This window comes from Diceros bicornis, chromosome 15 (genome assembly GCF_020826845.1).
Source record: "Diceros bicornis minor isolate mBicDic1 chromosome 15, mDicBic1.mat.cur, whole genome shotgun sequence".
Lineage (NCBI taxonomy): Eukaryota > Metazoa > Chordata > Mammalia > Perissodactyla > Rhinocerotidae > Diceros > Diceros bicornis.
The window spans coordinates 50,929,307-50,955,988 of record NC_080754.1 but is presented as its reverse complement, the minus strand read 5'-3'; the positions used below and the strand labels follow the sequence as shown (position 1 = coordinate 50,955,988).

The 26,682-nt window shown below is 38.5% G+C and overlaps 1 protein-coding gene across 2 annotated transcripts in view; it reads right to left on the bottom strand.

The window, feature by feature from the left end:
• Window positions 1-26,682, bottom strand: part of TNIK (TRAF2 and NCK interacting kinase) — a 391,580-nt gene that overhangs the window by 28,924 nt on the left and 335,974 nt on the right. The window contains exons 18-22 of one of the 2 annotated variants that reach the window (XM_058556353.1): window positions 23,917-24,080; window positions 21,776-21,873; window positions 20,882-20,905; window positions 15,063-15,247; window positions 3,159-3,288 (exon numbers count right to left, since the gene is read on the bottom strand). In XM_058556353.1, the coding sequence (XP_058412336.1) occupies window positions 3,159-3,288; window positions 15,063-15,247; window positions 20,882-20,905; window positions 21,776-21,873; window positions 23,917-24,080 (601 nt within the window). The remainder of the gene's footprint in view (window positions 1-3,158; window positions 3,289-15,062; window positions 15,248-20,881; window positions 20,906-21,775; window positions 21,874-23,916; window positions 24,081-26,682) is intronic. The other variant, XM_058556354.1, reaches the window with a different exon arrangement.

The window sequence follows — 26,682 nt, the reverse complement described above, 5'->3', positions numbered from 1 at the left end:
TAACTTGCCCCAAGTGACGTACACTTAGAAAAACTTCAGTATAAAGAATTTAATTAACTTGCCCTGAGTGATGTACGTTGTAAGTGATGAAATCAGGGTTTGAACTAAGGCTATCTGGTGGCTGAGCCCAGTGCTCTGGGCAGCTGCTGTACTAGGTGGCTCTGCTTGCTCTTGGCCACAGCTAATTGGATCAGAGTGGACACCTGAGCCAAGCAGGATCTGATTCCCATTAGAATTTACTATTAAGCCTGAGAGATACTGCTAAGTCTCTGCTGGGCAGCTAAATTGGGATGTGGTTAATATCTTGCAGTGGGGGACCAAGGGAGATGAGAGCACGTGCATGCAGAGGGAGAGAAAGCTTGTCTGTGGAGAGAGAAGAACAAAGGAGAAATGCAGAGGAAACAGAGATGAGGGTAAAAGGAGGCCAGGCAGCGAGAAAGCCAGAGATATGCACATGAGAAGTTGCCTGAGCTCCTGATCCCTTTTTAGTTTCTGGTTCCAGACCTGCATAGGGGGCCAAACTCACTCTTTGCCTTTGGATTCCTTCCATGAAATACCTCTGAATCTTTATTGCCCCATCTCTGATGCCTACCTCACTTATTTTCTTTCTTATGTTGTTTTAACTGGGTTCTTTTTCCTATGACTTGTAACTACAAGAGCCTTCATGATGACAAGCCAGTGTTCTGGCCAGTGGGGTAGACAGACACTGGAGAGAGACCAGCTGGTCAGTAAGGAAGGTGCTATAGAGTCCCATGGAGTCCCAGGAGAGACTTCAAGGAGAAAGGGAAGGCTGAGCTAGCCCCATGGACAAAGTGGCAGATGACAGCTGGTGTGGAGTGTTCTAGAACTAGAGTAAAGAAAGGTAAGAACTAGAGTAAAGCAAGTAAAGAAAGGTCCTGTGGGGCTGTAGAATAGGAAAAGGTAGAACCACAGGGACAGGGGTGTGTACTTTGTGCATCTGACAACACCATGGGTAGGAGAGCCATTATGTTCCTAAGAACCATCTAGTCCACGCCCATGAAAATGACGAGTTGAGTGAGTTCTTGATGTTCATCTTGGGGAACTGAACTAACAGCACCCTATAAACTAACTTCTATTATAATGAGTTTTTATTTTCATATTTCTTTTGTCAGGGACAAACTTTAATTTGCATTAATCTTTTTAATACATGTACTTTTAATGGATTTCAACTCAAGTTTTCTTATTTTTAAAGCCCACGTTTGGGAAAGGTAGAATTTGGAAACTGAGAGGACAAAAAGATTTGGGGGCCCTCAATAGATCAAATTCATATAGGACACTGATGAAAGCTATTTTCAAAGTGCTTGACTGTGACCAGAGAATTTTTGAGTGCTTTAAATAATCTGGAGCCATTCAGATGTGGCTGGCAACTGAACTAAAAATATGGCTCCAAATAGCTACTTCAAGGTGTTGATTCTGTCATAAAGACTCAAGCAAATTTTAAACCACATTAGAAACAGCAGTCCTTTCATTTGGAGTCAGAAAGTAACTCATTCCAGAACATTTTCCCTCATGTTTTCCCAAGTGGCAAGCTATAGTGATGGAAGCCCTCCACGCTTCCATTGAAATGATCCCTTCACCACACTGGGAGATTTATATACCAGCACTACACAATGTCAACTTCAGCAGCCAAGCCCATTTTTCATTTCATGCTTACGTGAAAGGACTCTTGAAAGCCTACTTGAAAGATTCGGCAAAGCCATAAAACGAAATTCTAGCAAGTTGCTTTGTGAACTTCTCTTCCTGTTATAGCCCTACTGCCAATGATTACTTCAAAGGCCTTACTCATCTCAAACCTACAGTTCCTTTCTTTCTTACAAAGTGAGATACCCTCTACCTTTCTGGAGAGCAAAGCCTGCTATTAGGGTTTCCCAATCTATCCTGGATGAGGAAGGAGAGTGACAGATAATATACGTTTACGTTTCAGAGGGAAGAGTGGGGAGTGATAACAAATCAAAGAAGAACTCAACTCCATGGAGAGAGTGAAATAAATATAGTTAACATTTATTGAATGCTTACCTGTATTAACTCATTTAATATTCCCAATCACCTTATGAGCCATATACTATGATTTATGAAATTTCATAGATGATAAAACAGATGCAGGGAGACAACAACTAATTTTGCCCAATGTCACCAGCCATTACTTCTACACAGAGACCTGCTGTCAAACTTGCATGGTGATGACGAAGTGAAAAAGAGAAGACGGATTCTAATTTCTGAGGGCCCTTCTGGTTAGCCCAGATACAATGGGGAAGTACTGCATGTTTGAGGGACGGGTGAAAGGGAACCTGTGGGCACCCCTCCCAAATGAAATGATGCTCCTAGAGTTAAAAAAAAAATAAAATCACTCAAAGTGCTAAGGTCATTTTTAAGTAGTTCTGCATATTTCTTTGTTCTTTCACCAATATAGCTTAAGTCTTTTTTTTTTTTTTTTTTTTTTTGTGAGGAGATCAGCCCTGTGCTAACATCCGCCAATCCTCCTCTTTTTTTGCTGAAGAAGACGGCCCTGGGCTAACATCTGTGCCCACCTTCCTCCACTTTATATGGGACGCCGCCACAGCATGGCCTGCCAAGCAGTGCGTCGGTGCGCGCCCGGGATCCGAACCAGCGAACCCCGGGCCGCCGCAGCGGAGCGCGCACTTAACCGCTTGCGCCACCGGGCCAGCCCCTAGCTTAAGTCTTTTTAATGTTAATTTACCTAGATAAGATGATATCACCATTTCTTGGAACTACTGAGCATTTTCTACATAAAATCCACAAGGATAAAACCACTACGGGAGGAGGCATAACAAGCCCATTGATGCTATTCAGAGAGACCATTCATTTCTGTTTTCCTGTGGTAGGAAACATCTGGGTTTGCCAGTTTTATATCCTCAGGCTCAAATTCCATATTCTGATTTGCATAGCTCCTACTGAAGAATTTGGACTAACGTAATTAAGTCACACTGCAAAAGCTTAGAAGGATACAGGAAAGAAGGCGGCTGACAATTAAAATCACTCAACCATTTGGAAGTATGGGTCCTGCTCCCGCCATTCCCCGTGCTTAAAATACATGCCATAAGCATTCTTTTTGAAAGCTCTAATATAAAAACCACTCAAGAAATGCACTTCCTCTGCATTTTTTTATACCAACTTACCTCCCTTATCATCAAGGTTCCTTCTCTTGAAATACTGCTGCTGAAAGTGTCCGTGTGAGAGGTCTCCAGCCCGTGCATGCTGACCATTCCCACATTGTACTGCTCTGTGCTCCCTGGAACTCCTGTTGGTCTGAGATGGGAAGAAACAATATTCATGGCAATGTATGTTTAGGGAATACCTGTTTCCTGTCCATATTAACTTTCTTTATTGTGGTAAAATATACACAACATAAAATTTACCATTTCAACCATTTTTAAGTGTATAGTTCAGTAGCCTTAAGTACATTCCATATTCATTTCCCCTCTCGACCTGTTCTCTATCCAGCAGCCAGAGTGAGTGAGCTTCCTGCTCTCCATGGAAAAAACACTGCTGTCAGTGTCGGAGCTGACCGGGCTCTACGTGATCTCCAAGCCATGCCTACCCTTTCTTTGACCAGGCACCCTGACCTGCGTTTTTGCATATGCTGCTCCCTCTGCCTAGAAAGCTCTCTCCCACCCCGGTTCCTGCTGATTTCATTTTACTTTATTTTTTTTGGAGGGGGGAGGAGATCAGCCCTGTGCTAACATCTGCCAATCCCCCCCCTTTATTTTTTTTGCTGAGGAAGACTGGCCCTGGGCTAACATCCGTGCCCATCTTCCTCCACTTTATATGGGACGCCACCACAGCATGGCTTGCCAAGCAGTGCACTGGCACACGCCCGGAATCTGAACCGGCGAACCCCGGGCCGCCGCAGCGGAGTGCGCACACTTAACCGCTTGTGCCACCAGGCCCGCCCCTCTGATTTCGTTTTAAATGATACTTTCCCTGAGAAGCCTTCTCTCACCACCTATCTATGTCGTATCCTGCCAGCCCCTCATTTTTCTCTTCACCCTTTCTCCTAATACTTCTCATTACAATTTGTAACTCTTTTCTCTCTCTGATTCTCTTTTAACTTTCTCTTTCTTTATCATTAGAACAAATGCTCATGAGGGCAGTCCTTGTCTCTTTGCTTATCACTATATAGCCAGTACCCAGCATAGAGCTTGGCACAGAGTAGAAGTGCAAAAAATAATCATTTGATAAATAGGTTTTACACCATTCATATCCACAGATGTGAAACCCATGGATACAGAGGGCCAACTGTATTCATTGTATTATGCCATTTCATATAAGGGTCTTGAGCATCTTCTGATTTTGGTATTTGCAGGGGGGTCCTAGAACCAATCTCCCACAGATACCAAGAACGACTGTACTTATTTTTATCCTACTTCAGCAGCTAACTCTCTTTTAAAGTGGATTTTTTAAAAATAGGAAAGGTATCAAAGCTGTTTTCTCTCATTAGGTGTATTAACTGCATCTCTTACCATTTCATTCTTTTATTTTAATTGTTTCTTATATATTTAAAAAACATCTCTGGGGACCAGCCCCATGGCCTAGTGGTTAAGTTTGGCGCACTCTGCTTTGGCAGCCCAGATTCGGTTCCCAGCCAGAGCTACACCACTTGTGAGTGGCCATGCTGTGGCGGTGACCCACATACAAAACAGAGGAAGACTGGCACAGATGTTAGCTCAGGGCAAATCTTCCTCAGCAAAAAACAAACAAAAAAAGAAAACCCAAAAATCTCTCGTTTCTCACATCCTATCCAAGTCCAAGGTCTTGATGAAATATTTAGATCAAGAAGCAAGAGACACTCCATATGTATGATATCTCTGGGGCAGAGAAGACATATGTCAAGGATTTTTATCCAAAACAGAGAGGCAAAAAGATGAGTCCAGACAAAAAAAGTGTATAGCAAGACACTTACTTCAAAATTACTAAACTGGAGCAGGGAACTGAATGAATCTGAATATGGGTTAGAACTGATGTGTTTGGGAAGAAATTCTGAAGAGGCATTTTCAATATATTATCCCCAGAAAAAGCTATTAATAGTGTTCCAGAGACATGGAAAAAGAAATTGCTGCAATGAATTTCTGGCACATTGCTAGATCGGGAAATCAGAAGAGTTCTCAAAACTATGATTTATTTGGAATTTTATTTTATCTTGTATTGTTTTGTTTTTGTTTTTTAGCTGCCTTAAATTCTTATTTGGCACAAGATGGTATAAAACAAATAAATTAATAAATGAAGCATTTATCAAGAGCCAAAGCCTTCTAGGAAGGTAGTCACTTTTGTTCTTCATCAGACAGGCATACTTTGCCACTGTTGGGCTAGATTGATGGTGGCTACCACCAGGCTGACACTGTACAACTGAGTTCCCTTTTACCATTAGAGAGTCCCATGGGAGTTCAAAGATGGAGGACATTTTGGCTCCACTTACGTTTTTTTACCCTGATGATCTTTTGATTCTATCCAAACATTTTAATCAGAAATATGTCAACATGAATAAATTTTTCATTAAAAAAGTATTTTCTATAGCTAATTCCATTAAGACAATTCCTTGATTAATTTTCCACATCTCAGTTAAACTCTTCCCCAATTTTTGCATTTTCATTATTATTTTACTAAAATTATCACGACTGGTTCCAATTCTTTTCTTTTTTATTTTATTTTTTTATTTTTATTTTATTTATTTTTTGTGAGGAAGATCAGCCCTGAGCTAACATCCGTGCTAATCCTCTTCTTTTTGCTGAGGAAGACCGGCTCTGAGCTAATACCTATTGCCAATCCTCCTCCTTTTTTTTTCCCCCCCAAAGCCCCAGTAGATAGTTGTATGTCATAGTTGCACATCCTTCTAGTTGCTGTATGTGGGATGCCACCTCAGCATGGCCAGAGAAGCAGTACGTCGGTGCACGCCTGGGATCCAAACCCGGGCTGCCAGTAGCAGAGCACGTGCACTTAACTGCTAAGCCATGGGGCTGGTCCCTCCAATTCTTTTCTATGTAAATTTATAGCAAAGATTTGATATACCAATGAACTTTTTGGTCCAATCATCTTTCAAAGGCTTCTGTGGTCACAAGTTCTACCAAGTACAATTTGTCTAGATCAGTTTTAAAGGTGTGAATTTTATTAAGAAGATTTGATTCATGTGTCAATCTTTAGTCAACAGCAAGTTTTACAATGTATAGTGTTAGCCACTGTCAGTTTTACCTCTTGTTGAACATTTTTACTGAGATTATTTTTTTCCTGGATCAATTTTTATACTTTCAATTATAGGAGCCAGAACTGCTTCATCTATGATAAATTTTCATGGTGAGCAGTTTGGGCTGTTTTTTTTTTTTAAATGTTATTTCTACTAGTAATATTCTTTATAGATTGAATAAAAGATAATAATCTATATTTCTTCCTTAGTCAGTTTTCTTTTAAAATGGCGAGCAATTCCTCTTAGATAGTTTAAGGTTGTTCTGTTGTGTAGGATGGGTCTTTTGTATTATGAATCTTTTGTACATATTTACTCATTCTGTGTACCTTGTATTAATTGCCCACACCATTAATTTTTCTGTTACCATGTAGTCTGATATAAGGTAATGGCTTTTGATTATGGAAAATTCCCACAAATTTCTGCATGTTCCAAATCACCTCTCTACACCTTGCTTTTTAAAAGGCAAGGTGCAACCCACAGTTCATGCTTCAGGGACTGCAGAATATTTTTAAATCATGGAAGAGGACTTTCTGCTGTGTCTGTCGCTGCTGATCACTCCCTTCTGCCCTTACTCTCCTGGCTTTTGTGAGACTACCTTTTCCTGGTTGTCTTTTAAACTCCTCTGTCCCTGTGTGTTCCTTCTCAGAGCTCTGCCACGTCAATCTTTTTTTTTCTTAATCTTTGCTGAGGAAGATTTGCTCTGAGCTAACATCTGTCACCAGTCTTCCTCTTTTTTTGCTGAGGAAGATTTGCCCTGAGCTAACATCCATTGCTAATCTTCCTCTATTTTGTATGTGGGTTGCTGCCACAGCATGGCCACCGATGAGTGGTGTAGGTCCACACCTGGGAACCGACCCGGGCCGCCGAAGCGGAGTATGCTGAACTTAATCACTAGGCCACCAGGGCCGGCCCCAAGCCATGTCAATCTTTATTAACTCCTTAGAAGTTCTTTCGTTTTTTCATTCATTCATTCATTCATATACTTATTAAAAGTTTACTATGTCATATGCATTGTGCTAGATGCTAAAAAAAAAATATTTAAAAAATAAGACATAATCCTCGACTTCCAAAGGATTATAATCTAATAGAGGTTGAGAGACTAATAAGGTACATAAAGTGATGGGCAAAAGACAAAATAATTAGCTTAGCAATACAGTATTTCTAATTTATTGACAAAGCTAAATAGAAGAGCAGAGGAACAATGCCAATTGGAAGTTATTTCTTCTCCTTCTCTTTCCTGTGTTTTCACAGTCTCTCCCTCTGTACTGGCTCTTTCTCCCAATCAATAAACATGATATGGTCTCTCCTCTCTCTCATTTCATTAAACCATCTCCCTTGACCCTAACCTGCATTTTCCGCTAACACTTAAATTTCTCTCTTTTCTTAATCAAAGTTCTTGCAAAGGTCTCCATTTTCTCCCATTTATTCCTCAACATACTATGATTCACTCCTCAAACCATTGCATCCTATACTTGACTTCAAGCACCTCAAGGAAACTCTGTAAGTCATTTCTTAGCTCTCAAATTCAATCTTACTCTTTGATACTTATGGCGTTTGGCATCTTGCCTGTGCCTGCTATTGCTCATCACTCCACTCCATCCTTCTCTACTCCCCTGGCTTTTGAGAGACAACTTTCCTCTGGTTTTCCTTTTACCCTTCTGTTCTCTCTCTGTTTCCTCCATGAGCTCTTGCTAAATGCTACTGGTCCCCAGGATTCTGCTTCACTCTACATAACCTTTTGGCATGCTCTTATCTACAACCATTATAACCATTACCCATTGTCTAGAGTAATTCTAATTTAATATGTCTAATCTTCTTACTCAGAAACTCATTTATCCAACTTCCTGTTGGATATTTCCACCTAGGATCCGCAAGTCTCCAACTCAGTGTGCTCCAAATTGAAACCCTCACCTTCCTTCCTAAACTGATGCTTCCTCCTGTATTACTTACCTCAGTTAGTAGCATTAAAAGTCATCTAGTTATCCATGCTAGAAACTCAATGGACATCCTGAACACCTTTCTCTCATCTACCCCTCACAGTCAGTCTAGATCCTGCCAATCCTACCTCCTAAACATGCCTCAAATATTTTCTATCCTTTCTGTGACTGCTCAGTTAGGTCTTCTTCCTTGTTACCTGAACAACAGTCTTCTTGCTGATCACCCCATCTCCAGTCCTGTCCCCTTCATATCCACTCTTCACAGCTGACAAAGTGAGTTCTCTAAAACACAAATCTGACCGTGTCACTCTTCTGCTTTCAACCTTCAGTAGCTCCCCATTAACCACAAGATAAACTTGAAGTTCCTTACTGTGGCTTACTGTAGCTCTCCATTATCTGGTCCTTGCCTATTTCTCTAGCGTTATTTTTTCACCAAAACATGCCTTCCATTTCTAACTCTAACAATATATAACTTCTAGTAGCTTTCTATACACATCATGGTACCTAAACCCTTGGGTGACTTCAGTCTATCTTTTCTCCCTGAAAGGTTCTTTTACATTCTCTGCCTCTCCCTGGGTAACTCATCCTTTAAACTGCAGTTCAGGCACCCCCAACCCCATCCCAGCCCCACTGGGGTGGTTTAGGTGGTCTTCACTCTGCTTCCATATTACCCCCTGCACATCTCTACCAATACACCCAATAACACAGTCCTGCAATTATGAGATCTCATTAACATTGGTATCTTCAGTGCCAAGCACTGTGCCTGGCACGCAGGTAGCATCCAGTTAATGTTTAATAAATCATTGAAGGTCTTGGGCCAAAGGCTTTAATGACTCTAGTAAAGATCTCATTCAAGTTTATTGTCAAAATATAGCTCTTCTATGAACTGATGAGCAGTCAGCTATGAGGATAATTATTAGCATGTTTAAAGTGTCCTGAACAACTACTGTTGAGTTTCACTTTTTTAAAATTTAAAAATAATTTTGGTGTAGGTTGACTTTTCTACATAGGTTGTGTGCCAAAACAATTTTCTTATAATTAGGTTGTTATTGTAAGATAACAAAAAAATCTGTTCAGTTATGTCATAGAACTTTATAGTACAAAGAGTGAACTCGGATGTATGCAAATTAAAAAAAATTATTTCGGAGGTTAGAAGAGCCCCGGAAAGATGTAGACTGTGACAAGAGACTCTAACTATATTATGAATGTATTAAAAAAATCTCACTGAGGGAGGATGGGGGAAAAAGTGTTGACCTAAGTAACTTTGGAAATGAATGGAGTCTATAAGATTAAAGGCAAAAGAAATACTCTAATTGATAAAGTTGTTTCCCATTGGGGTATAGGTTAACCATTTTGATACTACTATACATGTGTCCTGGAAGTGAACAATTAAGTAAATGATTTGGCAGACTGTGATAGCCAGTTTTCTCACTGTTGAAGTGGGAATTTACAGATAAGGAAGAGGAGGGCCTAGAATGATCCATGTGGTAATGGATCAGAGTTGGAGATATCAGGATAAACTTATGTTTAGCTTAATACAGATATAGATGACTATATATAGAAATATTTACAGATATGTGTACATACATGGGTTATTATATACACCTATATGTCCTTGCTCTGTCAGCTGAGAGAGCCTAAAATAAATGATACTCCAGTAGTAATGAGCACACCTAGTGCCTAAATCTTGGTTCTAATATTCTTTAATAAAAGAAATCAAGGGTCCTTGGAGAAATGGCTGATTCCAGGTCTGGGACAGGAAATATACAAGGTAAGCCTGGAGCATCTTATAGCGCCAGAAAGTAAGGAAGTGCTTGATGGGGGTATGTCAGTCAAAGGGGCATAGGAGCTAACTGAAAGAGCTTCTAATGGTGGAAGCTGGAACAATTTAAGCAACAAATTAAAAATGTATTGGATGATAATCCAAAGTACAAAATAAATATCCATGAGTGTGTACTGATATAAATATATGACTGAATAAATTAATACATGGAGAAGAGATAAATCTCCTGTACAGAATAATTCCAAATAAAATTATATAGATACTCTGTCCTAAAGGAACATTAACTCCCCACTCCTTAAGTGCCAGCTGTGCACAGTGGCTTCCTGCCAAAGAGTACAGTATGGAAAGGAGGGGAAAAAAATCACTTTACAGTGGAGAAATGTGACAAGCAGTACCTCTGCCAGATGATCAAGGTCAATGTCAACAGTCATAAGTTACAGTGATTGTACATACCCTTGATATGAAGTGATAAAAATGTCACGTTACCTCTGTGATCTTCCTCCCCCAAATCCATAACCCTAGTCTAATCATGAGAATAACGTCAGATAAATTCCAGTAGAGGGGACTTCTACAATATTCCTAATCAGTATTCCTCAAAACTGCCAAGTTCACCCAAAACAAAGGAAGTCTGAGAAACCGTCACAGCCAAGAGGAGTTTAAGTAGACATGGCAACCAAATAACTAAATGTAATGTGGTATCCAGGATGGGATCCTGGAATAGAAAAAGGACTTTAGGTAAAAACTAAGGAAATCTGAATAAACTATGGACTTTAGTTAAAATGTACCAATATTGGTTCATTAATTGTAACATATGTACCATCCTAATGTACAATGCTAATAATATGGAAAACTGTGCAGGGGGTAGTGGGAGCAACATGAGAACTCTGCTCTATCTGCTCAATTGTTCTGTAAATCTAAAACTGTTCTAAAAATAAAGTTTATTAATAATAAAAAAATGAAAAAAGGTAATGATTAAAAAAAAAAACTAAGGCTAAAACAACTATAACATTTTATAGTTAAAGTAATCCTTTGTTCTAAAAATTATTTTTCCAATGTAGAGTCTGGAAAAATGAGTTGTCCAAATTCCTATAAAGATTGTAAAAAGCAAAACACCTCCACTGATTAGAAGGAAATTTACTGTAATTAGGCCACAGGTTCAGAACAACAATTTCCTCTAATTGGATTTGTCAAAGTGTTCCTGCAGGTATTGATTTAATTCAATTCAATACACATTTATCGAACATCTGCTATATGAAAGGCCTTTAGTTTGGCACTGGGTAGTAGATATAAAAGACACGGTTCCTGAAACTAAAGTCGTTAACATCCCGAAGAGCATAAACACATAACACAAATAGTCAAATATAAGGCAGGATGTAAGTGAGAATGTGGGACAGAGGGAGAGGTCGTTCCAAGAAAAGGTACAACATTGGGAACGTGCAAGGCATTTGTAATGACTGAGGAGGAGGCCAGTTTGGGTGGAGCATATATTGTGGCAATTATGGGCCCCAGGGATGAAGAGAGTTGTAGGGCACTAGGGATACAACATGAGCAGAGCCACACTTCTACAACACTAAGACCAGAGCCTGACCAATGGATGGGAGGGCAGCGAGGGGACCACTACAATAGCCCCGGGTGGGCAACGGGGTCATGGCCTTCTAGGGAGAATGGAAAGGAGAGAACACAAAGGTGTGTGGCCTTCATTGTCCAGACTGCATTTTGTGACACTGTACAAAATTCAGTGACTATGGCAGGGGTAGATGGTCCTAATGATCAAGACTGCCTCACATGTACTGTTCTGAAGCATGTGCTGGCACTTGAGGGAAGATACTGATGCAAAAGGATGCTTCTTTGACTTGCTTGATATGATGCACATCAACTTACATGCCTTATTTTTTCCAATAATAAAAATAGTACATGTTCATCATCAAATTGGGTAAAAATAAAAATCCCTCATAGTTTCATAATCCAGGGAAAATCACTATTATAATTTTGCTCTATTTCCCTCCACTCATTATTTTTCTATGCATGAGGCATTGGGAAATAGTAAAATTGGTTAGTTAGCGAATACAGTATTAGATATGTACACTCTTATATGTTATACCTTATACTATAAATATGAAACCAGCTCTGTATGTAGAAAAAGTTGTTTGTACATCAGAATCTATAGCTGCTTGTCTCAATGGTTAGGATCTATTTCTGAGAAGCTCTTTTGTATATATTTCATGGTAGTGAACTATGTTGCAATGTTTTAATTTTTTGATCTAAAATATGTAGCACAAAATGTAAAGGCTTATCTTAATAGAAAATAAAGGTGATAAGAATGTATATAAGAAGCACTCTAACTCTGAACTACCCTATTCCTAAAGAAACAATTATTTTATAATGGATTTGTTAATAGTGTGAAGTTTCTTAGGCATACAACTATTATGCTGTAGCAGAATAGACTGTATATATTTTATATTCACAAAAAAATGCATATATTTACCAAATTGGAATAAACACACACACATACTTCTATCCTGCTTTTTCTCTGAGTATAAGATAATTAAACATTTTAAATGTTCTTTAATGGATGATCATTTCAATCTGTCTAAAATTTACCAATTCTTCAAGAGCCATGTCAACTTTTGCCTCCATTATAAGCATTCAATGATAGCCCATTTATTATTTCTCACCTGGATTACAGTAATAGATCCTCTGAATTGCTTTACCAGTCTCTAGTCTGTTCTCTTTCTAAATCATGTTGCTGAAATGATTTCTTTCAAACACAGCACCGATCATGTCACTCCCCAGCTCAAGAGACTTTCAATAGTTCCCCAATGGCTACATGATAAAGTGCACACTTTTTGGTCTGGTTTCACTAGTCCAGATCCCCATCCTCCCATACACTCTACATTCCCACCAAACTCAACCTTCACTTCAACTCGCCCCTGACTGAGATTCTAATATTACCCCATGTTCCTTTCTATCTTGATGGCAGTTATTTGTGTACCTGTCTTTCCTCTGGATTAGGCTATAAATTCTTTGAAGCCAGGACTTGCAATTTCAGGTCAGTGCAATTAAATGTAAATCAGAGTCCCCCACTGAGGACCAACTCTATTCCCGACACCATGCAAGGTGTTAAGAGGCGAGTTGAAGAGATGAGACACAATCCTCACCCTCAGGGCTCTCACAGCCCAGAGAGGACGACAACATGTAATACATATCCCAATTCAAGGCCCTACATGAAACTGCAGGAATTCACACAAGATACAGTGGCAGCACCGAAGAGGGCACAGGCTCCACCTGTGTGGGCTGGGCTGTGACTAGGTGATTTCTAAAGGGACAGGGGAGTGCCAGACAGCAGAGAGGAAGTACAGCATGGTCTATTCAGGCAATTGTAGAAAGGTGGCTGTTTCTATATTGGGGAGAGGTCACAGAGGATCTGCCTTTAAAGGTAGGAGGGTAAACACCATTAACAGCTTTGCAAAATATGACAGGAGAGTTAAAAACCAAATGTGACTTAACATCTCTTCCCAGGCTGTCTTTGGTTATTCTTCCAAATATTAACATTACTCTGAAGTTTTCCATTTATTATTTTGTCTCTCTCCAACTAGAATGAATATAAACTTTGGAAGGCAGAATTCATGTATGCACTTCTTGAACGCCTCAAAACCCTCAGGGTGGTGTCTAACACATAGTGAAAGTTTTACCAATCTTTTAAATTCATAATCCACCCTCATCCTGATAGTTGTATGCTCAGTGCTTAAAGGGAATTCAAAACATCTGTTTGAAGAATTAACCAATGCTGAGTCAAGACAAAAACTGAAAGCACTAGCATATTTTGCAGAAATGTTCTGGATTAGTGATTCTGCCTCTAGAACAATTTTTTTTGTGGTTAAAAAAAAGCAATTTAATGCAATTGTTTCAAATGTCATATTTTAGCATATTTATGGTTGTCAATAACTGGGTAATCAACAGTAAAATAACAAGTATGGATTTTCAGCTATGCTAATTGGATTTGCCTCTCAGAATTGCTCATATGTAACCATGATTAATCAATGGCTGACATTCCCTGCAGACTAGCCAGCCTTGTCTCTCTTCTGCTGGACAGGACAGTAATCTGTGGCCCAAAATGGCATGTTCTCTATAGGGAGTGAGTGTGGTGTGATGATCAACACTAGCAGCTGAGCCAAAGAAATGGAAATGAATGAGGAGCGAAGTTGAAAGAGTTAGCATCGCACTCTATCAAAATTATAGGAAACGGGAGCAACAGCACCTTGTGTTTCTTTGGGGGAGGAAACAAGAGATGTATGTGAGTGTGATTGTGTGGATATGTTTGTTTGAATTGGGGAAGCAACAGGGGAAGAGGAGAGGTTCTTTCATAGGATCAAGCCCAATGAGAAAAAGAAAAAGTGAGTCTCCCCCTCACTGAAAAAAAGAAAAGAAAAAAAGTAAAGATTATAAATACTAAGAGAAATATGGGTAAGTGTAAATACAGATATAAATATCCAAAAAGAAGACTGCAAAGAGACTGACAGAACATAGGTGGCTAAGCCACAGGCCACAGAAAAAAGGATCATGTAAAAGAGACAATGAAGAAGATGAAGTGGAAAGTCGTAACAGGGAAATATTCACATCAAACACTCCGAAGTTTCTCAGCAGGATTACTTGACTCCTAACTCTTTTCCTGGGATGCTACCTCACGCTGGCACGTGCATTCCTCCTTATTTAGTGGTGATGGGGGTGATGAAATATATGTCTCATGTTGTTAATTTTAACCCTGAAATGTCATTGCCCATAATTTCACTCTTTCAGTTGTAGGGGGACAGGTACGTGCCAACAGTTTGGCTATCAATATCATTTACCCTGGAGATGACAAGAACCAAGAAAGTCAGCAAAGGGACAGTCAATGCAACACAGCAGGGATAAAGCACATACAGTCCAAGAAACACTATGTAGTCTAAGTGACTGTCTGCAGAAAGAGGTAATTATTGAACTATGCTCTAATAAAAACTTGGATCCCAAAAGTTAACTGATCCTGCCAGAGATCCATAAACGATCTTATATTTAACTTATATTTCTTGTCCTCTTATTTTGGAGACCTAGCCCCTCCTGGCCAACATTTAAAAAGTAGTCCTCTTACATCAGTCTGGGTATGTCACTGACAGCCACTGTCCCATCATGGGTCTCGCTCTCTCCATCTTCTTCCTCTTCATCACTACTTTCCGACTCCTCGCTGGAGGAGGAGTAGTCAGTTACCTTCTTCAGCGGGCGGTTTGTTTCTTCAATCCGGAGTTCTCTTAATTCTTTGGCCAATGCCGTCAGATCCTACAAAAGGAAAGTTTGCTCAGCATATATGAATTGTAGATATGAACAAAGCTACATGTCTCAGCAAGTCAGTGCTCCAGCTTAAGCAACAAGAAAAAAAGCTCTATATAGAAGTGTTACAAACATAGTTACTGCATGGGAGTAAGAAAACGATGTTTGTAGTGCGCAGAAACTAGAAAAGAAAGATGAAATAAATTTAAACTTTGTTCAAAACCAATTGCTAGACTGAGACTGTTCAGTTCTGAATTTATATATATATATATATATATATGTGTATGCATGTTGTGTGTGTACACATATATACAAACATAGGATTCTCATTTTATTTTGGGAAGGTGAAGTTGGTCACCCTCAGAATTAATGGGAAAACACATGGGATTAGAAATTGTTCCCCAATATTTTGGGGTTCCTGCCCAAGCCACAGTCATGGCCTTTCCCTCTTATAATTGCTACTGTACCAAAATCTAGCATCAGTCACAGAACAGAGCAATTCCCAAGGTTCCAGCTACTACAGTGACTCATTTGGTGTGTCATCATTCCCTGGAGAGCAGAGGTACCATATCACATAATGGCCCATCCCAAAGCCCAGTGTCACTGAAATTTATAGCCACAGAACTGAGTTAAGAGGAAAAATAAAAAAAAAAAAGGGAGTTCTCTTCCAGAATGATGGATGTTTCATTTTCTTTTGTTTTAAATGGCAGTCACCTGGCAGAAACCCTGGCAAAGAATACTGAAATGAATGTGCAAACACCAAAAGGAAGAGATAATTTTTCAGTTTTCCATGAGTATGATGAAACTTTTTGCCTTATGGATGTGATGATGTGGTATTTGATCACCAGGCACATTGCAGGCAGTGTGCTGAGTATCTGACTGCCCTTTACTTTACATGCTTTCAGAGCAATGCAGAGGGAAGCAGTTCTGCAAAAGCATGGCCGCTCTAATTTGCATGGGTAAACTGCCCATGGCACATAGCATGCAAAAGAGGAAAAAGCAATTTGACATCAGTCTTACCATTTCTCCCTATATTAGTGACCCATGTGGGAATCAGAGCATTCAGTGAGAGACAGGGCATTAGGGAGAAAGACACTCATTGAAAGAAACTAAATCCCACAGTTTTCTTATGGCCATATTCTCTCTTTATTTCAATCCAGAAATGTATTTGTCTAATTCACCTGATGTAGGATTAAAGCAATGTAGGTGATATAAATAACATTTGGTAATCTAGCTTAACTGGTTAGAAGAAAAACTGTGACAAATGAGTAGAAAAACTGTGACAAATGAGTATAATTAAATTATAATTATTATTTTAAGAAGATAATAAATCATCGTGTTTCTTTACTGTCACCTATATGTCAGGCATTACTATGTTGGTTAAGACCAGGAGAGGAAACATTTCAGGTGTTTTATTTGGTCTAGAAATTTAGGAAGTTCAAGGTGTAAGTGAAGGAGTCATTTCTTTCTAATTTCATAGAAATCAAAGGGAAAGCAATAATGACTTTTAAATTTGCTCTAAAGTCACTTGATTGAAGCCCTTGGAAGGGGAAGTCTTTGAAAATTCAAATTGTGCATTTTCCACCCAAACCCACTTTCAGGGCTTTCACACACATACACACGTGCACACGCACACGGCCTCAATCTCAGTGGATATATTTGCCCCATCCGTGAAAATGAAAATAGAATTGTATTAAAAAGACTCCAAGGTGTTTAAATATAATATATACCTTTAAAGGAGAGGAAAATTACCACATAGAATTTTATGCAAATTTATTTCTGCTTTCTTTGGCAATGGGCCAAAATAGGAAAAGCTAATATCCAGATATCAGCTTTTTACTATTTATTTCCTCTTGACAGTGTTTATCAAATTGAGAAGAAAGTGAAGGGTATGCTATACTTGAGCACATTGGGAAAATACAGTCTAGATATTTGTTAAGGCTATGAATGGAAAATGATATTATAATGTTCCAAACCAGTAAAATAATAACAAATTAAATAAATTTTTTATTTTATATTTTGTCTTCTATATGTTAGAAACATGTTAAGTCTCATCAAAGAATATAACTAGAATTTAAACTGTTACTTGTCATTAAAAAATACATTTTATTATAATTTAAAGAGAGAATATGGTTTAAAAGAGTTTATTTCTAATGTCAATAATTCTGAGTAAATATAATAATATTAGCTATGATTTATTTAAATTAATAATACATTTTCCCCATGGTTGTTTTTCCTTATCTCTGACATTTCAGAACAAGAAAAGGAGATTTAAAAAAATCAAAACTATTTAGAAATATTTAGCTGATCCAAAGCCCATTGATTTAAAGAAACCCTCACTTATTAAAATGACCTAAATTTTTCCAAACACTGTATTTAAGAACACGTTAAAGTTATGACCTGTTTTACAATTTTGGTTTTAATTAGAATTTTTTTTGCTTCTGTGTGATTAAAAAGCTATCTTCCTGAAACATTAGAAATAATTGCAAATTCCTTTTAAGTTTAATTGGTAACAGCTTGGAGGGTGAGACATATATGAAAATCCCAAGGTAACAATAATTTGTAACTCAAAAGTAATACCCCCCAAAGAAAAATTAATTTTCCATTGCCAATAGGCTACATGTTTAGCTGAAGTTTTGTTCCTTATCCATCCACTCTGGAAAAATTTACAATAGCAAAGTTATAGGAAATAGACATGATCTAAAATTGACACCATTGAGTTCAGATCCATTTTCATACATTTTATTTTCTGACAATACCAATTTTCTCCATATAATGAGTTTTTGTGGTAATTTATTGTTTGGCTGTCTCAAGCCTGGAGCTAAAAAGTATTAAAAAAAGGAGGAAAAAGTGCTATTTAGCATGAAAATATTTGAGAATGTATAACTGAAAAAGAAATATGGCAAAATGGTAAGATTTTTCAACTACCGAGTAAATGTGAAGATAGTTAAGAGGCCCTTACCCAAAAGTTTCTTTGATGTAACACTTTTTAGAATCAACTTGATATAATTTTTCATTCAAAAAAACTTATCTTCTGACAGTTATGAATGCCTTCCTAAAAGGGTGCTTTTTTAAGTCTCTTTTTAGAAACAACATGGTTTATTCCAATTTTAGTGCAAATTTTTAAACTATTAATATAATAAAGATTTTAAAACTGGTCTTTTCTTTACATATTAAAATAATTTATTTCTTTTTTAGGAAATCTAAAGATATGAGATTGGGGAAGTCACTTAACTTCCATATCCTCATCTAGTTATTGCTCAAGTTCTGTCCGAACTATGGATGTGCTCTGGAATTTTTCAGATTCCTACATACTAATGAAAAAATAATGGTAGAGCCAGTTTTTACTTATGTATATAATCTTAATGCCATGTATTTAATTGTGCTAAAGTAAAAAGAATATTTATTTTCAAAGGATATATGAAATAATCACAGACTATACTGTACAATTTCATATTCCATTAGAAAGTTATGCCAAATTAATGGACACTCCCCCAGATTGATTTTTATGAACATTCAAACCATTACATTAGCAATAACAAGCAACAAGTTTTCAAAAAGAGTTTTAAGACTTTTCATTTCAATCCTGGGTTACCTAAATGGCAAATGAGTCACTGGAGAGAGAATTCATATCAAAACCTGGGAATGGAGAGAGGAGAAAGATTTTTTTCAAAGTTTCTCAACTGTGGCCCTATTGACATTTGGGGCTGGATAACTTTCTATTGTGCGTTGTTCTCCTGTGCACTGCAAAATGTTTAGCAGCATCTCTCTGCTCTACCCACAAGATGCCAATAGCACTGCTTCCCACCTCCAAGTTGTGACAACCAAAACTGTCTCCAGACTTTGCCAAATGTCTCCTAGGGGAGCGTAAGGAACAAAAGGAATCATCCCTGGCTGAGAACCACTGGGTTAGGTAGAACCAAGTAATCCTGTATTTTTAGTGGTTTGGATCAGTGATACTCAAGGGGTAGGATTATCAGAATCACCTGGAGGGCTTTTTCCAACCACACACGGCCCCAGAGATTTTGGGTACAGCTCACACTCCCTCAATTACTTATAATTACTTATACCTCTGTTGCCCCCTCTCATCTCTGTCCAGTGTGCTAGAGTATACCAAAATGAATAAAGCAAATTTTAAAAGCCTACAATATCCTGGGTTAACCCCTGAGATGAAACCCCTGAGAACCCTTTCCCTCATGACGGCCCCTCCACGACAATTTCTGGACTCATGAGATTTCCCTTTGAGTTGTGCACACACACAACCATTTTATTGGCAGCCATAGCACCAGAACATTGTTCTCTTTCTTCTGCTGTTCGGGAGAAAACTGATAAAAGTTATGATAATCCCTGTCCTTCTCACTATTATAAGGGAAAGGGGCAAGACTGTGTCACAGAGCAATAAAAAACATCCCCCTTTTCCTTTCTATATATGCCATCCACACTCTGTAGACATGTGCAGTCTCACTTTTTTATAAGCAATAATCCTTTAACTATGATAATAACTTTCTAAATCACTCTGAGTGGTGAGGCTGTCATAATTCTGAAAAAGTGAGGTTCTTTGGTAAAGAGCAGGTGCAGAGAAACATGCTACTCCCACCTGCCAAAATAGTTCCATGCCTCAGGCCCAAACCTTAATATGAGGACAACCTCTTGGCTTTATGTAGCACAACACTTCATAAACTGCTCTTGCACACGTGATCTTGAGTGACCCTAAACAATCTTCTGAGCGAAGCAGGGCAGGTGTTTTTTACCCCCATTTTACGGATGAGGAAACTCTTGCCCAGAGAGGTTATGAGACTGGTACCAGCCAGTTATTTACTGGGTGAGCCAGAATTTGAATCCAGCTTGTTGATCCCAGAGCCAGTGCTTTTTCCATATTACTTCACAAAAATGGTGCTCAGCAGAGCTACAGCCTTAAAGCCATAATGGTGGTTTTCAGATTCCATGCAGTTAGGACTCTTTGCAAGACCTGTGTCTGAAAAAAAAAACTCCACTGTGCTGTATTCATGCAGATCTGACAAACAGCAGTAAGGCAGTCATCCTTCTTTGCAAGCTGCCTAAGATTGACAAAGCCATATATTTTTCTAATGGAAAAACGTCTCCACAGATAAGGAAATAAAGTCTCTTAACTTGCCAGGAATCATTAACTAACGTTGATGTTGCTGCTGATGCTGTAGTTAATGTCCCACAAAATTAATCTAACAATACCCACTAACTCCTTGTTCACAAATCACACACTATAAATTTGGAGTGCCCTAGAATGATGTCTCTTTTCTTTGTGAGTAAAACCACCATCCCCTAGCAAGGCTGGCAAGTGCAGGTTAAGAGCTCAGGCTTTGCTACTGGAAGATACTGGAATGAGAAACTGTGCTGATAACAAAGCACTAATGCTTATCTTTAGCCAGACTGGAAGATTGGAAAAGTGACATTTTGGCTTAGAAGGAAGGTCTCTGGAGCTTCATACAAGTGTCTGAGGGTCTCAGGCTGGCTTCTGTTGAAGGGGTTCTCCTCCTAGCAGATCACTCCAAATAAGTGAACTTTAAACCTGCAATCCAACTGGCCACCTTTCTGAACATCCACATCAGAAAATGAGTTTTATATTTACATTTTGTGAAAGCATGACCAAGAAAAGGTGATACTAACCTCATCTATAGCTTTCTTATAGCTCTGAGATAAGAAGAACCCAATCCAGAAGAATCCACAGGAGGAGGAAAAGGCAGAAGAAAGGCAGCAGGTTAGACACAAAATGGGAATCGTTAGTACACAACTGATAAATGCAAAAGGGCAAAGAACCTCAACCCACAATGGGGAAAGTCCCTTCATTATTACTCTCACTATACTTCCTTACTGTAAAATGTAAAAACCAGAGTAAACCAAAAAGTCTTCACACTCATTTCATAGAAAAGATTCTTGGAAAATTTCAATAAAATAAGTGGATGGTAACTCATCCTAAATTAATTTCCAACTTTCAAATTTCGGACTCCACCCTCTTATTTCTTTCTTTAAGGCTATTTGAGGTCTGTTGTGTCACAGCAATAAGCTAGGTTTCAAGTTGTCAGCCCCCTGTCAGACCATGCTTAGCAAGTTTGGGTCCAGAAAATACAGTCCTAGAAGCATGAAAAACAGCAGAAAATTGTAATATTAATTTATATGGAAAATAATATGGGGAAAGGGCAGAATAGACAAGAGAAACCCATAGAAAGTACCCAAATCTCCTTAACTGCCAGTTTCAACATCTTTTTGCCAAAGCTGCTGAAGAGAAATTATGGAATGACATGAGTTATTTCTCCTCCTTTTTATTCTCTAAAGTGGTGCTACTGGTCAGCAAAATACCAAAGGTGGACAGATAAGCAATCCAAGATCTGTTCAGTTCTTTCCTAATCAGATATGACTTCCTTCTGGATGCTTCTAGCATCCATTCTTATTAATCTCAACAATTTTTGTTTCATAGTCATGAGTGTATCCCCAACTACTTCATCCTGTGGGTTCTCTGGTAAATTAAAAGAGTTCAAAACTCTTAGAGAGAAAAGCACTCACAGCTGGTCGACTAGGTCGGGTAATTTCCCTGGATTCTTCTGGCTTCACCTTGGAAGGCTCATGCGGGAGCACAGGTGATCCTTCCGACTTACTGTTGGCTAGAGGAAAAAACAGAGGGCCAAGAAAGGTAATGACCGTCAGAAAGTGCTGGCTCAAGTTCTGGAGTTCTGTAGTGAGTCATCTCTCAGGATTACTCAGTGGACACATCGTTCATTTAGGACAATCCTCAAGCACATCCGTGAAAAAATAGTAAATGTTCACGCAAGCAAAGTCAAGCAAACACATTTAGGCTTGTAACCTGGAAATCACTTATACAATGAGAAAAACTAGCAAGCACCACCACCACCATTTACTGAGCATTCATTGTGTGTCAGGCCTAGCACTAAATGCTTTCTATGTCAATTGTCTCATTTAATCCTCGCTCCAACCCAATGATGTTGCAACACTTTCCTATTTTACAGCTGAAGACAGACTTAGAGAGATAAGACAACTGGCCCAAGGTCACGTGGAAATTATGGGCAGAGCTGGGATTCTGTCTGGTTTCTCAAAGTCTGTTCTCAATTATTATGCTAAACTAGTTTGCAAGTTAAGATTCTATGTTTGGTTTCTTCTTTTACCACTTACCCAACAGATAGGTTATTTTGATGGAATTTTGTGGAAAAAAATATTTCATTTGGTGGAATAGTTTTTAAATGGGGAGGGAGTTATCTGGGTCTTTTAAGGAAGAAAGAATGAGGGGGGCAGAAAGGAGAACATGGGTGATAAAGCGCAAGGACTCTAGAATAGAGGCTGAGCAATGGTGGGGGAGGGCTCCCTGCTAGCTACAGAATGAAGAGCATCCCTCCGATGTATGAGCTTATAGGTGGAGAAGAAGCAATCTAGGGTAGGAGAGATTCTTTTGTTTTGTTTTAAAGTGGTCTTTCCTGGGCAGGGACATACCAGGGACACAAGAGTGCTTTTAACTCAGAAGAACTAGGGGCCAAAGGAAAGAAGATAAAAATTAAACCTGGACCAGACCAAAGAATTAAAATAATATGCATAAGTTTGGTTTTCTAGACCATTTGCTCTAACTAAGGATATTAAGTTGTTTATGAATAGAAAAAAGGTAAGGGAATGGCAGTTTTCTAAATTAAGTAAATTTATATTTGGATCAAGGCAACAAAAAGTATACACAGCTGTGGGCTGTGCCACTGATGTCAGAAGAATGCACAGAGGGGCAGCCATCCGCCAGTTCATATCCACATTCAGAGACACAAGCATCATGTGTCAGATGTCAACCTTTTCAAAATGGACATACCATGATTTTATCTAAAACTTTAAAAAGATACTAGGAGGTAAACTATGATTGTGTCTAATGAAGTGGCTAAGAAAAGTGTGTTAACATTTATCAAATTGCACTTAAAAAAGTCCTAGTCTTTATTACTTGGAAGCAAAATTATCTTCTGAAGCAGCTTATTCAGAAAGAGTAAATTTAGATTAGCTAGAAACAATGTGTTGTCATGTATAATTAGCTGGACATATTCATGTTTTCATAAGCTTTCTCATTAATGAAAACTAAACAATGATGAATGACTTGAATTAAATGGTCAGAGAGGCTAATTTTTACCTCTCTAATAGGAATATCCAGAAGAATCAAATATATTTTTGAAGTCAAAGATTTTATTTCTTCTCTCAAGTGTATATGTATTCTATATTAGCCTTTATTGAATTTCACTTTGAGAAATACCTAGTAATATGAACTACGTTCAGAATACGAAAAGGGACTATTGGCACGTGGGAAGAGGATCCTTGGGGGTACACGAAACTCTAAGCAGGCAATCAAATGGAAATGGGAATTCAGGTGACTGATATGTGATGATATTTTCGAATAAGACCAATATTGTGTGATCTCCCTGGAAAACACTGGTAGCTGTGATTACAAGGGATTTAGTCCACACTCTGATGTCACACATATGATTGGGGAGGGTAGCTCACTCCACTAAGGAGACTGAGGCTGAGAGCAGTTCAGAGGCTCTTCCGTGTCACACAGTGGTGGGCCACGTCAGGACCAGAAGTCACAAAGTCAGGAAGTAACCTGATTCACCGCCCACGGCTCCCCTCTCCAGGCAGTGTTGTCAGGGATAGGTAAGGGAAAGCTTTACCTCGAACTCTGGTCCGTTCGCTGGACCCTGCTTGCGATCCAGGCTGAGAGCCTCCTTGGGAGCTGGGCTGGGAGCTAGGGGTGCTGGAGCTGGAGGAACTGCCACTGCTGGTCCTCTGCAAGGGGCTCTCCAAGACGGGCTCAGTTCTCCGGAGGTCAGGGTTGCTGTACGGATGGCAGAGCACAGTGACTGTACTCTCAAGACCTTGCCATTGGTAGACACAGCACAGTCCAGTACCATCCCCAGTGCAAAGGGGTAAAGAGAGCACTTATAGTGCCCTTGAACTGAAGAGGTCAATGGAAATGATAGTTATGCCATCCTCTGTGGAGCTCCAGGATCTGGATGGGATGAACTCTTGACCCAACTCAGGTCATCACACTATAAGCATTAGTTCTGAAATGGTGAATCTTCAAAGGAGGCTTTCTTTTAAGCCTTTTTTTTCATGCTTATTGTAAAAAACTTAAAGAATATTAAAAGACAAAAATAAAGAAGCAACACATACAATCTCTGAACCAAGAGATAGATAGTCAACTATATTTTACTATTTGGTATATTATCTTCTAGTCTTTTTCTTTTTATATGTATGGAAGCATACGGTATATTCAGTTTTGCAGCTTGCTGTTTTTCTCTTAACACTACAATGTGAGCAACCTCTTATGCTTTTAAAAACAATAATGGCTGCATAATAGTCCATTATATAGATCAACTGGTTTAACCATTCCTCTATTATTAGATGTTAAGGTACTTCCAATACATTGCTGTGACACAAACACAAAAATAACTAACTACATGCATATAATTACCCAATCACATCTCTCTTTCCTGGAATTGGAATTCTTAGGTGAAAGGACATGAACTGGGGGGGGGAGGGGCGGGGTGTGCATAGGTTTCTATGTGAATGTATAAAGGTATTATCAGTTGTCGCTAAAGTGTATGAAATAGTGTCACTGAATTCTTACCACACTTTATTATGAGCAGTTTGCTAATTTGTAAAAAAAATGTGTATCTGGTTGTTTTAATGCAGTTTCAAAACATTACTACTGAGGTAGAATAATTTTTACTCACGTTTATTTGCCATTTATAATTCCTCTTCTGTGAATTGCTTAATTAAGTTCTTTGCTTGTATAGCTAGTGGTATATTTGCATTTTTAAATTTCTTGCAGAAGTCTTTATATACTTTGGCTATTGTCAAAGGGAGGTATGTTTTAAAATAATTGTTATTAAATGCTACTTCAAGAACAAATTAGTTTATTGGCAGGCTAGTAGGGCTACTTTTTATAAAATCTTACTGTATTATTCACCTTCATATCTTTACTGCTCCCAAAACAGTGGTATTTATTCACTCACTCAGTTGGTCTATACCAGACACTGGGTCAGGCATCTGAGATACGGTAATGAACAAGACAAAGCCCATGCCCTCTGCCAGCTTAGCCAGACACACACAACCAATTTCCTTCTTGCTCTGCCTGCACTAAGTACAGGGCAATATGGGAGCACGGAGCAGGGCCATCTAGGCCACTTCTGGTGATCATGGAAGCCGTACCAGAAGAGGAGACATCTAAGCAGTGAAGGTAAGAGACAACTGCTGAGGTTTCTATGATTATTTTATAAAAATAAGCAGCATTATCAAAGTTTCTACCAAGCTCTTTCTTTTTAATTTATAACCTTTTCATTTTTCCTTTACACTTACATAATGCTAGATAATTCAGTGAGACCTGAAACTCAAAGCTCAAATGCCATCCAACTGCTAAGGGGAGCATCATCAGCCCCCTCCATGTTACAACATCTTCAGTTCCCCAAACGGCATTTCACATCTTAGCTAATAGAGTCACCATAGTGCTATGATTTTAATGCAGTGAGATATCATATTAAGATGTAATTTTATGCTCACTTTGCTCTGCCCATTTCAAGAGTATCGAGTGCATACCTGGCACTCTGCACTGGGTTGGGTGTCAGATGTTTCACATATAAATATGAAAATAATATGGTCCCTTCCCTTGAGACACTTGCATTTTAGTCTACCAAAAACCTGGCCATGAAATGGCATCCTTATAGCAGCAACTAAACCAAATAATTTCTTTTTGAAAACACAAGAATCTTGCTTTGTGGTAATATATCTTCCAAAAACATTTGATCAAGTTACAAAAATTCTTAAATATTGAGTTACTGGAAAACATGGCTGGTAGCCCTGGAAAATACTATATGTAAAAATAAATGTCCTCATAATTTATTAATTTTGATCATATAAATGTAGAATTTATGACAATATTTATGTTTTTATGGTATAGGGGTTGCTAAGGTAACCTAACAATAAAATCGACTGCAGAAGGGATTGTTGGTAAAGTTAAGGAAAACTTACAAAATTCTTGATATTTTTATGGCACTCCTTTGTATAGCAACTACTTTGTGAAAACTGTTATCATCTAATTGATTGAAATAGATTTAATCAATACTGGAAATACCTCTGATTTGGAGGATACATAAAATGATAAATATATCACACTTCTGAAATATCCTATATTTCAAATTTCTCATTTTTCATAAAGAAACAATCCTATCTTCTTTAATTCCAAAATAATGAATTCTTCCCCATAGTCCTCTTTTATTGAACAGTAGTGGTCAGGAATTATTTAAGTATAATTAATAAATTCCAAAAATATTTTTTCTAAAAATTGTATTGCTAACCAACTGTATTGCAGATGAAGGATGATGGGCATACTAAGGTTTCTTGGTAGGTACTCTCATTTTGTGGAACAATAATGTAGT